The sequence below is a fragment of the Rhodnius prolixus genome, unplaced genomic scaffold (assembly GCF_049639745.1).
Source record: "Rhodnius prolixus isolate KJV_2025 unplaced genomic scaffold, Rpr scaffold_4, whole genome shotgun sequence".
NCBI classification, from domain to species: Eukaryota; Metazoa; Arthropoda; class Insecta; order Hemiptera; family Reduviidae; genus Rhodnius; species Rhodnius prolixus.
Genome location: NW_027411614.1, coordinates 50028996 through 50042015, shown reverse-complemented (window position 1 = coordinate 50042015; position 13020 = coordinate 50028996). Strand labels below are relative to the sequence as shown.

Here is a 13020-nt window from a genome sequence, read left to right as displayed (position 1 = left end):
CTGTTGATATATTTAGTGTTGGCGCTGTGAGTGTTTACATTTCCGTTTGAGAATTATTGAACGTTATGAACTATTATAACCTCATCGCTACATGTTATTTTTTGCGATGTTCGGGTAGTTAGAAAAAGGCAGAAATTAAAAAAACAGAAAATCTATTCTTCAAATTTTTTTTTGTTGCCTACAAGGTATCCAAGTACAAGATTTTTTTCAGAATTTATCCACGTGAAATACCACTTATTCATTGTTTTTTCAAAAGCAAAAAGTTATTAATATGTTCTTAAAAATGTATATTGAAACCATGTAAACAGTACCTTATAGATAATATCGATCCAACAAAGATCGATATTATCGATTTCGGCTCAATTGTCGTAAGGCCTTGGAGAGTAAATGATATGTTTGCTTCTAATTCTAAAGAAATACTGGAGTAGTAAATTCAAAAATTTCATTACATAAAAATATTATACACTTAAAATAAATTCTAATGCTACTTTTGAGAATGACTAAATTTGGAAACGTAGAGAACAAAGGTGCAAATTGCTAAGTTTGGGCGAAGAAAAGGAAAAATAAATATAAACAAATTACTTGGATCTCTTTGAGGAAACTTGAGCATGATCTGGATTCCAGGCAATTCTATTGTTTCTGGGATTTTAACAAAAACAGTATTTACTTATTTTTGTTATAAAGCTATAATTAAATATTTTGTTAATTAAATGACATCGATGGCCCAGTTTCAGCACTCCATGTTGTTTCAGCAAACAGTCGATTCTTTCTGTCAATGAATTTGCTGAACGCACCAGTCACACTACTAGATGATAAATTTGCTATTATTTGCAACTGCTTTTTTTATTAATTCCCCCCCCCCCAATTTAGAGAATGAAGACATGTTCTGTAGACAGCTTAGTTTGGCGTTTGGCAATAGTTATGGATCAGGTTCTGCTCATGCTTGGCGGTGAAGGAGCAGCTACACATCTTTGGCATGAATTTTCACAAGAGCTCAGATTTCGATGGACTAACAGTACCCTAATTCCTGGGTAAGTAGTTTATTTCAATTGTTACAATTATTTAAGCGAACGTTTTTGCTGAACAATCCGGAACGATAAATACTTAAGACATCAAACCTAATTACATAATAATTAGGTCAGCGTTAAATATTACGTATATTTGTGTTCCTGAATAGTAGATAAAGACAATTACAAATTTAACAAGTTAAACAGTAATTTAACAAGTAAACAGTATTAATAATCTTAGTCATCAGGTAAGCCATTTATGATTTGAAGGACGTTTCTAGTTTTTTCTTCTAATATTACTTTTAAGACGTCCACGATTGTTTTTATTTACTTTTAAACTTACTATGCATTGATCTCCTACAAGACTTAATTATGTGATAAAGAGAGTTATGAGAAGAAATTGTTAATGAGTCAAAGAATCGGAATTGAATGAGATTTTTGTACCATATTCAATGTTAGTGGCTGGATGATTTTTGTTTAAATATCTCCTGATCTCCTTAGTTAATCTACTTCTTGTTACAAAAGTGTTAAAAGTACAACGACATTCCAAAGTAAGAATATTAAGTCGCTGAGAAGGGCAGTAATTTGATGAGTGGTTAGCGAATACTGGATTCCAACGCGGAGATCACGGTTTCGAATCCAACTGCTGGCCATTAGATTTTCTTTTCCTAGGAGCTTCTTACAGAGAACCCAAAGGCCGGCAGTGCACTAAAAAAAGCTTCAAGCGCCAATAACCTCAGATGTTGAGGCGCCTTAAAATTAAAAATGTAGCCAAGAAGAGTTTACCGTTTTGTACTGAAGCGTTTGAAGAAATTAACATAATTTCATTTTATTTTATTTAAAAAAAACAAAATACAGAAGTCACAAAAATAAATTTAAAGTGATGAATCAAAGAAAAATTAAATTTTATAAAATTATGTAAATATAGATTATTTTTAAAAAGTGATGTTATTTGCCACATTCAAATTGGTGACAATCAGCTGTTAATAATATTTGGCTATAAATTAACAATTTTAATTGAGCATTGGCAAAATTATTAATAATTTATTATTATATCTGTTTGTAAACACACCTTTGATCCATCAGTCTTACTATATCGTAGTACGATTGCTTAAATCCATAGTCTGCAATAATACACTTACAAATATCATTTAAATAAAAAATATATATTACTATTTACATCTTTACATAATGATATTATTTATTAATTTATAAAGAGCTTTTTATTTTTGTTTTAATAATCTGTTGCCTACAATAATTTCTCAAGACCTCCACTGCTTAACTTCCAAGGATTTACTCTAAACAGATTTTTGTTCTAGCATAATCTCGATCTTCTTATTTAGACAAATCTAATGTCGTTGTAAATGAAGGATCTCATCAATTCCTAGCTAATCATTCTGAATATATGATCCCTCCTACTGAAACTGGTCAACGGAAAAAATATTAGGATGTATGTGAATATTATAGATTTAGAGAGAGGCAATATGTATTTATTTAATCAGAATCAATAATCTACAATTTTTTAAGTATGGCCTGAATGGATACGTTAATCAATTATTGGTCTCAAACTATTAAATACATTTTTAAACAAAAGGAAAACATTTGGAAGTTAATTTTGGACTGTCATGGTACGCATGTTTTTGGTATTCCTGACCGGTGTTGGATTTTCAACTAACATCAGAAATGTTTCCATCTATTTATTTAAAGTATATATTTAATAAAATGTCGTTTGGACAGTTAACAGGTCCTCATTTAAGTTTACTAATTTCAATTTCATTTTTCATGATTAAACAATTTATTTTCTAGAAACAAGCTAACAAGCTTTATTAGCGTGCAGATACACGTTTTAGATCTACACGTTTTAGATAAAACGTTATGAAAAATTTAATATAGTTCTTTTCATATTTAACAAATTAAAGTATTTTCAAAGCCTAATCCTACAATATTAAGGTAAAACTAGTTAAGAACTGAACTGTAATTTAAGAATAGGGTATTATTTTTGTGCACGTTAAGCAGTTCCATACCTTTACTTGAATTTACAGCTCTTTTTAAAGCTAAACCTATTCTATTTCCATATGAAATTGTTACGAATAAATAATGCTCAACTATAATTGCAAATAATGTTTACTTATAGTTTAATGTCACTATATTTTTGCATTTTAGGAAATATATAATCTCGTGTAATTTTACTACGTACATTAAAAACTCAAATTTTTTGTGTTTATCTACAGTTTGCTCGGACTTGGTAACTTAGTCTCTATGAATGCACTTCGTTGAACTCGTAAGCCCAGTTTGACTTTACTTATATTAGGTTTTGCCAACAATTCCAGCACATCTTTCAGATCTATTCGATACTAAAGTATAACAAGACTTTTTTTTCCATTTTTCTTGAAATGTTTATCTGTGATTATCAAACGATTCCAATTGGTAATGCTTAAACTTTCAGCTTATACGATTTACAAAATGGACGAATTAAATCAAGAAATCCTAGCGATTTTTTATCACTATTTTTTAAATAGCTTAAATCCCACAAATGCCGCTTCTGAAAAAAATGCACTACTCCAATGTGACTATAAAGTATGTCTTTTTGGTGATCAAAAAAGGTGTACATCTTTGGTTGAAGAAAACTCAAGACCGTAGACAGCTCTCAGAAATCGATGATTTGAATCTTTGGCATTTCACTCGTCCTACTTACAGCTCTTTTCTGATTACCAATTTTTTTTTTTTTTTGCTTCTACGCTCGTTGTTTAGTTACTGTTTAAGAAGAGCATCGTTTTATTGTGTCAAGTTGAAGAAAATAGCCTACTGATCCACGAATTGGACATTTGAGCCAACAAAAAGTAGGTGGAAATCTCACACTTTTGTTAGACTTAAAGTAATTACGAACATTTCTGTTGGTGTTTTATCATTAGTCTCAGTTAAGAAGTTTGACACACATATGTTACAAAATTTTAATTACTAAATATTTTTACAAAAATAATAACAATTTGAGGATGTACATAATTTACAATTTTATTGCTTTTGGTATTAGTGGAATACTCACGTTCTAACCTGAAAACTTCGGTCATTAAACGTTTAGATGAGATTTATTTCATGATAATCTATTTTTTAATAAATAATTAAATTAATTTTATAAAAATATCAACACACTATTTATACTTAGAGTTAGATCGCTACACACAAAATAGTATTTCCCCTTTTATTTACATTAGCAACTAATCGCTAACAATGAGCAACTAATGGCAGTAATGGGCCTTGCTGTAGAAGTGATTTTTCTGTCCCAGAATTACTACAAACTTAACAGAGAGAATGGACTGTGCAGAAAGCGACCTTGTAGATACTGTGGCGTTCACAATTGTAGTACCATTTCCTGTGCTCTGTTTGTTTGACAGGTAGTGTAGTTCCTGGTAAACATCTCGTCAATTTTGTTGAGGATGTGGTCTAGAAGGAAGCACCCATTTTAGCTAATGCTGTTGTGACATCTGTCCTGATTACTGCGAATCAGTTATACAGGCAGCCTCAGAGGGCTACTAAAATTAGCAATGTATCAGCACCTTTAGCCTTGCAGAGCGGGAAGTAAACTGAGAAGGATGGATTTCCCCTTCCTCAAAGTCACACGTCTTTACATCCACTTTACCTCCAATCTATGTGCCACTATGCTTTGGATGCTGCCAAACGTTTCAACTTCAAACTTGAATGCCTGCGTGATTAATCAACAAAAATAATCGTCAAGTAGCTAATGCGATTTCTGTCTACAGTTACTAGTTTTACGAATAGTTTCAATACACTAGGAAAAAGAACTTTCTAAATCGTTTGTCACTTCGTATTTAATAGTTTAGTTTTCTGATGGTAGTTTTAATCATTCGGTTTTTATTTTTCACAACTTTTTATGTAGAGAAAGATCCATCATTGCTTTTATTTTAAATAATGTCGGACGTGAATGACGTTAAATCTATCATTTATAACTTTCACATTTAAAAATGTATCCGCAACGAAGAATTTAAGGTTTAAAAACCATTTGTAAGAAATCGAGGCGGTATCTCAGTCCAGTGAAGTCATTAAATTTCTTGGACCCAATTGAGAGAAGCCATTGTTGGTAAATGGCACCAGAAAGTACTTTTACTTGTCACCTCCTTACAGTGGCACTAAGCTACCACCTCTTGTCGTCGGATTTCTAGCCATATAGATGTCCATGTCGTGGTCAGTCCAGTTGTCCGACGTATCTCCACAATAGTTGAGTGTATGCGTGGATCCAGCCGTTGAATAACGACTGCCTGGTCTTCCACTTGCTTCTTTTGTTCTTGACCGTCGTCGTTGGTTTTGTGTAGTTCCGACGACACCGGCGTGGATGCCATTCGTGGCTGCTGTAGGATAACTCACTCTAGACATTCGTTCAGATACGGCCAATGATTGACGTGATTGTCGCAGTTCTGTAAATAAGAAAAACGTAATGAAAGGAAACATGTTATTTTCAACTATTCACATAACAATGTGTTCAACCAAAACCTTTTACCTACTCGTATCAAGTGGAAGTATTGCGATCGTGTTGGTATTTGGTTTTCAACGTTAATGCCTGTTTATAGAAAACGGTTTATGAAGTTTAATAAATTAATCGCCTTCATTGAGGCGCGGTTCAGCATCCAACAACCAAATTGAGGACATAAGGCGCAGGCTCTTACTTTATTATTAACATTTAGTAACTAATATGATGTTGGCTACACTCCGGACTTGAATAGGGAATTTCCTATTTTCATGTCCGCTCCCCCAGCCCACCTCTAACCTAAAGTACTCCAAAAATGTAGGTATGTGATCACTTTAGCTAAAAATGAAAAATCACTAGAAGTTCGCACGTACACCCACAATTTTTCGTAAAAATTCATATTGCATTCAGACCATGCCCCAAAAACATTTTTCGTTCTCTAGTATTTTCAAAGAACCTAAAAAATGATCAACTATTCGGATTGCAAGCATAATTATTAAGCTGTAATTAAACTTTTATGATTCTGAATTTCCCCACGTGTCCAAGTAACGCGCGTTTTTTGGATTTGTTATACTTCTAGTTGGTGAATTGATTTTTTGTGATTTTTAAAACATTCATGACGTGGTTTATTTAGTTACAGTATTTTCTTTTTAGTTAAATTAAGTTTTTAGTTTATTGAGAGATCATTATAATACTTTATGTGAATGACATTCAGAAAATATATATTCCGAAACGTCTAAATACATTTGAATACATTTACAGAATAAATTAGAACAAACAAACAAACAAAAATTGTATTAATAGCCTGCAGATTACCTGGCCGTGAACTGACGAGACCCGCATTGTAGGCATTAGCAGCTCCAGTGTTGAGAAATCGTCCAGAATTGTTGGAGAAGCTGTGCTGTGATTGTCCATCAGCAATTGATCTCTGCGGCTTGCATTTTTGTGCATTATTATACCTCAACTCTTCGCTTACACATCCTCTTGTCATGGAGCCTGACCCAGCCATTACATTAAATGTATAACTTTTATTTAAAATCTTTTTCTGGGGATTTTTTTTTTTATTTGTTCAACATTTTGATTCAAACTAAATTTCAGTGATTTCTTCAAGTTACGTTAAGTCTAAATTAAAACGAAGTTTAGCTCAGGATCCAGTTTGGTAGGTTAGGTTGACTATGTAGTCATAGTATTTTTAAACAGAACCAATAAACAGACAGTAATCCTTAAACCGTAAAGAAAAGAAAGAGAAGAATATGTACTACTTAAATCTGAGATTTTTGTTTTTAAATTAGGAAGTAAGTAAAGTAATCGCCAATTTTTTTAGGCCGGGCTTAACGTTCGACTTCCAATTAGGTGTCGTGGACGCAATTAAGCATAATTTTAAATCTTAGAGATCAGAGGAAAAATATTTATTATTTTTTTAAGTTTATTTCAGTCCTGCTGGAGGAGAATTAGAATTTGAGATGCTAAAAATTGAAATTGAACTATTTAGGAGCTTATTTGTTTAGTGTGTACTTGGAAAATTTGCACATGGTTACTTTAATATCGATTTAACAGGAGTGGCGATCAGAGTTATGGTCAGCCTTTTAGAAAAGATACTTTCCGGTGGCGAGATATTAACTTATTGTTAACAAGCTTATTTATCTCTATTGGAAAGGGGAAGACACATTCTTGACAGTTTCAGTTATAACTTTTTCATTTATTTTTTTAATGCTAACGTTTCGACCTAGTTTATCTTCAGGGCTGTGCAACATATTTTATATAAATAAATTACTTTTTGTTTATGCAAGCAAAAAATTACAATTGTTAATTAATTAGTGTAAGGTAATGAATTTTTATAAACTATTTTTATATCAGATTAATGAATATTGTTATCTGTTTCTGGAAAGTATATTCCACACCACTGAAGATGACCAAGAGATCGAAAACTGGGCATTAAAATAAAAAAATATGACTAAACTGGTAAGAATTTATTTTTATCTTGGATTAATGAACAATTTACCGTAAAAAGATTAACAATACTATTTCTATAAATACATTGAAAGGTCCACATTTGACTGTATGAATCAGATCTACTTATAATGACAGCCATGGTGAAGTACTGGGATGCATTGAGTGCAAGAGAGACTACGAGATCTTGGAGAAAAAGTATTGGATTCTCTTGGAATAGGAGGAAGGCCAGAAAGAAACTCTTAGAACAAGAAGAGAAAGTGCTGTACTGTATGTCCACGCACTGTGACAGAAAGGCCACAGAGAGCATTGAGCATTTTGAAGAGTGTTTGGGAACCCACTTAGAGCTGGAGAAAGTGCCACAGAAAAATTGTGAGGCCCAGGAGAGGAAGTGCTGGCCTTATAGAAGGTAAGAGAAAGACTATAAAGAATTTGAGATCAAGAAGAAAAAGTGCTGGATCTCTTTCTGTGATAGAAAGGCGCAGAGAGAATGGAAGAGGACCTTGAAGGGAGCCAAAGAAAGAGTGTAGAGAAACGTGTGTGCTTGAGCCAAAGACAGAGTAGGAGAAAGGCTGCAGGAGACTGTCTGGGGTCCAACAGAGTAACGGAGAAATCGCTCCAGAAAAACTAGTGAGTCCCAAGAGAGAAGCGATCCGCAGGAAGGCCTCACAGATACTGAGGGACATTCAGTGTAAAAAAAAAAAAAAGTTCACAACTACGATAGCTTCATCTTAAACTGAATGAGAAAGTGCAAAAATAAATATGTAAACATATAAAATTAATTTTTCCTCCTTCTCTTGTAAAACATAACTATAAACCATAAAAATTATTTTTATGTCTCCCAAAATTGTTGCAATAAGATAAAAGAAAAATAAGGAACACATAGAAAGATAAAAGTCTGTTTAAAACAATGAAATGGTAAGTACACAAAGAGAAGCCAATCATCTAGACCACATGAATGTAAGATGGTTTTTAGTATTGGAAACAAATACTCCAAAAATTAGAGGAGAAGAAATTGTTAATATAAAATTTGAAGAGATGATAGTAAAACAAAATAAAAGCCATGTTAATTTTTATAAAAGAAAGATTCTACTTTATTTATAAACTAATTTATTTTTTTTTACAATAAAATGAATTAAAAAAATTTACGATAAATATTTGTATAATAACTACTGTACAATCGAAATTTGAAATTTTAGATACATGCATATACTTCCCAGCTGTAGCAGCTTCAAACAAAAAGAAAATAATGTAAATAGATCTTCTTCTTTTTTTCAGAGTTTCATTATTTACATTCTCTTTCTAGCATATAATATTTACACTTTAAGGTATTATATAATTATAAACATAAAAAAAAAAAAATACGAGGAGCATTCAATAAGTAATATGGCAAATAATTTGTTTGGAACTTCCAGAATTGTAAATCAGTGGATTAAAATTACCCTCTCTTAGTTTGCGCTCTCTTAAGCGTGTATAAAAGAGATGAGATGATGAATTTGGAATTGACAATCTTTAGAACCTGAAAATGTCTGTTCTGTTAAAAGCTCAGAAGGTGATTTTTAACCCAAAAAGCGGTGCTCACTTAATTTTTTATTCGTGAGCCCGAAGAATCGTTTTATTAAATATGGAAGCTGTTAAGCTAAATTAGCCGTTTAAAAAAAGTTTACAACAATGATATAGATATTAGTACCCCGAAAGCATGGAAGGTAATGATGGTTTTTATTGTTATTATTTATTATTATTTTTTTTTGTTTACAAAATACTCCTACCATTGCATTTGCCAGCTTACAGGCAGCAAGACACAACGATATTCGCTACCCGTTTCAGTCAGTGATCCTCATTCTAAGAAACTGAACTGAATGCAATGATCACATTCCTCTAGAGATGGGAATCTTCATGAATAAAGACTATTTGAGGGGGGGGGGGAAATGATTTCCATGTCGCTTAATTATTCTTATTTGTCATTGTAAATGATTTGTCTTGTTTGGTTTAATTTCAGCTATTTTCAGGCACAGTTAGTGCCGCTGTGGATGTAGTTATTATTATTTTATTTATTTTGTGTAAAACCCACCAGAAGTCTGTAGATAGCGCTGTAAATAAATTGTGCAATACGCTGACTTGCAATGAGCTACAATTTTATTTATTTTGTGTAAAACCCACCAGAAGTCTGTAGATAGCGCTGTAAATAAATTGTGCAATACGCTGACTTGCAATGAGCTACAATTTTATTTATTTTGTGTAAAACCCACCAGAAGTCTGTAGATTGCGCTGTAAATAAATTGTGCAATACGCTGACTTGCAATGAGCTACAATTTTATTTATTTTGTGTAAAACCCACCAGAAGTCTGTAGATTGCGCTGTAAATAAATTGTGCAATACGCTGACTTGCAATGAGCTACAATTTTATTTATTTTGTGTAAAACCCACCAGAAGTCTGTAGATTGCGCTGTAAATAAATTGTGCAATACGCTGACTTGCAATGAGCTACAATTTTATTTATTTTGTGTAAAACCCACCAGAAGTCTGTAGATTGCGCTGTAAATAAATTGTGCAATACGCTGACTTGCAATGAGCTACAATTTTATTTATTTTGTGTAAAACCCACCAGAAGTCTGTAGATTGCGCTGTAAATAAATTGTGCAATACGCTGACTTGCAATGAGCTACAATTTTATTTATTTTGTGTAAAACCCACCAGAAATCTGTAGATAGCGCTGTAAATAAATTGTGCAATACGCTGACTTGCAATGAGCTACAATTTTATTTATTTTGTGTAAAACCCACCAGAAGTCTGTAGATTGCGCTGTAAATAAATTGTGCAATACGCTGACTTGCAATGAGCTACAATTTTATTTATTTTGTGTAAAACCCACCAGAAATCTGTAGATAGCGCTGTAAATAAATTGTGCAATACGCTGACTTGCAATGAGCTATAATTTTATTTATTTATTTCTTTTATGCTACTAAAAATACCATAGGCATTTATTAATTATGCTTCAGCAGCAAAAAAAAAAAAAAAATGTGATGTGCAGAATACCTAACTACTCAGAACCGCGAAAATGACAATATTGTTGACAGGTATATCATTGTTAAAAAAATCATTGTTAATCATTTGCCCTTACCTATTGAATAGACACCTCGCCTTGCAGACACCTGCTCTTTGAGGGGTTAAATTTAATTTTTGTAATTAAATCGCTTGATGTGAATAATGAAAATTTTAATGTTGCATATTTGAAAAAATAAAAAAATCGGACTAAAATTATGCCTAAGTGGAAGAAAATTATTTTAAAAAAAAATTTCTGTCCCATTACTGATTTTTCTTTGGTATTTCAAGATAATAGTCTATATTATTTACATTCTTTTAAAAAATACTTTACTTATTTAATTTTTATTAATCAATTAAAATTATTTCAAAAATTTGAAATAAAATAATGAAAGAATTTTGAAATTTACAAAATCCATTACTAAATTTTAACTCACCGACCTCATGGGAACACTATTTTATTATTTACCAAACTTTATTTTAATTTTTATAAATTTATTGAATATGCTCATGGATTCCAATTCATAATACTTGAACATTTGAATTTAATATTGATATTCTTCTCTTTACAATAATTGATAAAAACATAATACGGTGAGTTTTTTCAAAACATTTAAGTCTTCCATATTGAGTTTACAGAATAGTTAATTTTACCGTCCTTTTGCTTACATTTTATTTTATATAAATTATATTAATATTTGAATCAGAAGTATTACTTTTTAGTGAATAAAAAATGCCCATATTTTGAAGATGCAGTCATTGAGTGTGATTCTTGTGACATTTCACCAATCCCTTCTGGTTGATCCTACAAATTTTATTTTAGTTATAAATTTTAAGGAAAAATTTTCTGCGGCAAATCGCGAGGGAATTGTTTAGAGCTGGATCCCCAAAATGCAGAATGAAAATCGACAATTTTTTACCCTTCAGCTGTTGATGAAATGCTGATCCTTTCGGAGGACGTTAGTTTATCAGAATTGAGTAGGGGGGGGATTTCATTCTACATTTTAGTTAGTGCACCTGATTGGCAGGCTTTAGTACGTCATATCTTGTGCTCAGTCTGTCAGAATAGTGTGGAACAGGAGCTTAGTAGCTCTTACGTAATCAGTTCCCTGCATTGTAGTCAGCCGAAGTTCATACTCATTTCTCAAAAGAAACATTTTAGTCCGACAGTCTGTCAGTATTGTGTGAGGCAACAAATTTGTTAATGAAAGTCACCTCACCCAGTAAGTGAAGTAAAAGCAATATCACAGTCCGTTATATCGTTGTAAGTGATAGTACATATCTCTCCTGATAGTCTGGGCACTCTCGTGCTACCAGAAACCTCTCAAGATAACCCTGACAACCAACCTCTGAAGATGGATGAAAATCCGAAACATTCAGAATTAAGAAACAAAAATACGGTGACGGTTAAAATCATTTAATTCTTTTTTTTTACCACATTCTTTAAGGTTATTCTCGTCTTTTACTTGAACTTGTCAACATAGATTAGGCTAGTATTGTAATTACTTCATAACCTTTTGAGAAGGTTTATTAAGAAGGTTATGGCCACTTCCTTTTACTTAAGATTTTAAGTTAATAATTTGTAGAATAAATAATCGAAACAATTGTTAGTCAGTCTACACTATTTAAAAATAAACTTTTCGTTTTTCCTCATGCATTATGTAAACTAAGATATAGTTTCCGCCGGAAGTCGGTGAGATCACTATCATGGTACGTACCTTGTCGTTCCACGTGGTACATCCTGGGTCCTCTTGACAAACTCCTGTTACTGTACACGGATACTTGATCCCAATCTTTATGACTGGTGAAAGCGTTCAAAGTGGCCAAAGAAGACAAAGGTCCCGGAGAGGATGCTGGACAACAGGCAACTGGGAGACCGCCGACTGGTAGACCCATTTTTGAATGATGACCTTCCAGTGTGTGCAGTTTACGTGATCGTCTTCGTGATGTTGCAACGAATATGATCACAGCGATCACTACAGTTCCACAAATTGCTGCGGACGCTGCGATTGTGATTTTGTCCATGTTGTTGGTTGGCGAGGAGACAGTGCGAACTTCTCGGCATTGCGAGTATGGTACTGTTTCCGGTGCCACGTTTATCTCCTCCAAAGAGACTACGCACACTACTATACATTCCTGTTGAAGAGAAATCTGGTATGAACACTCACATGACTTAGAATTTGTTTTGAAAAGGTAATATTGTACGGAGTGAGCGTAGCGTCATAACTCTTTCATGATCAGAGAACTCTACGTCTAGCTTCCTGAAGAAGTTTCAAACCAAATCGGTGGAAATATTCGTTACTGTTCAATTTCAAGAGCTTAAATTCACTCCTAAGTATCCAGCTTAAATTAGAAATAATAGGAAATGTTTCAAATAAAAGTAATCGTAATTCTTCATTTCCGAGGATAGTGTTTGATAGTCTTGAAATCAAACATAGATTTAAATGTTTGCAAATTAGTATACTAAGTTTTCAAAAAATCGTTTAGCCTTTTATGAGAACTACGGAAAAAACAGTGACGCTTCCAATTATCTAAAAACTT

At 32.6% G+C, this 13020-nt stretch overlaps 2 protein-coding genes across 8 annotated transcripts in view; one reads left to right on the top strand and one right to left on the bottom strand.

The window, feature by feature from the left end:
• The window catches only part of Rab3GAP1 (RAB3 GTPase activating protein subunit 1), a 116237-nt gene that overhangs the window by 4302 nt on the left and 98915 nt on the right, over window positions 1–13020 (top strand). For all 5 annotated transcript variants that reach the window (XM_074132432.1, XM_074132431.1, XM_074132434.1 and 2 more), the window contains exon 8: window positions 871–1031. In XM_074132432.1, the coding sequence (XP_073988533.1) occupies window positions 871–1031 (161 nt within the window). The remainder of the gene's footprint in view (window positions 1–870; window positions 1032–13020) is intronic.
• Window positions 3752–13020, bottom strand: part of haf (leucine-rich repeat and fibronectin type-III domain-containing protein hattifattener) — an 87964-nt gene continuing 78695 nt past the window's right edge. For 2 of the 3 annotated variants that reach the window (XM_074132436.1, XM_074132438.1), the window contains 3 exons: window positions 12198–12615; window positions 6304–6483; window positions 3752–5437 (listed from right to left, as the gene is read on the bottom strand). In XM_074132436.1, coding sequence (XP_073988537.1) covers window positions 5142–5437; window positions 6304–6483; window positions 12198–12615 — 894 coding nt within the window. In that variant the 3' untranslated portion in view covers window positions 3752–5141. Of the gene's footprint in view, window positions 5438–6303; window positions 6484–8512; window positions 11285–12197; window positions 12616–13020 lie in introns of those variants that run through there. The other variant, XM_074132439.1, reaches the window with a different exon arrangement.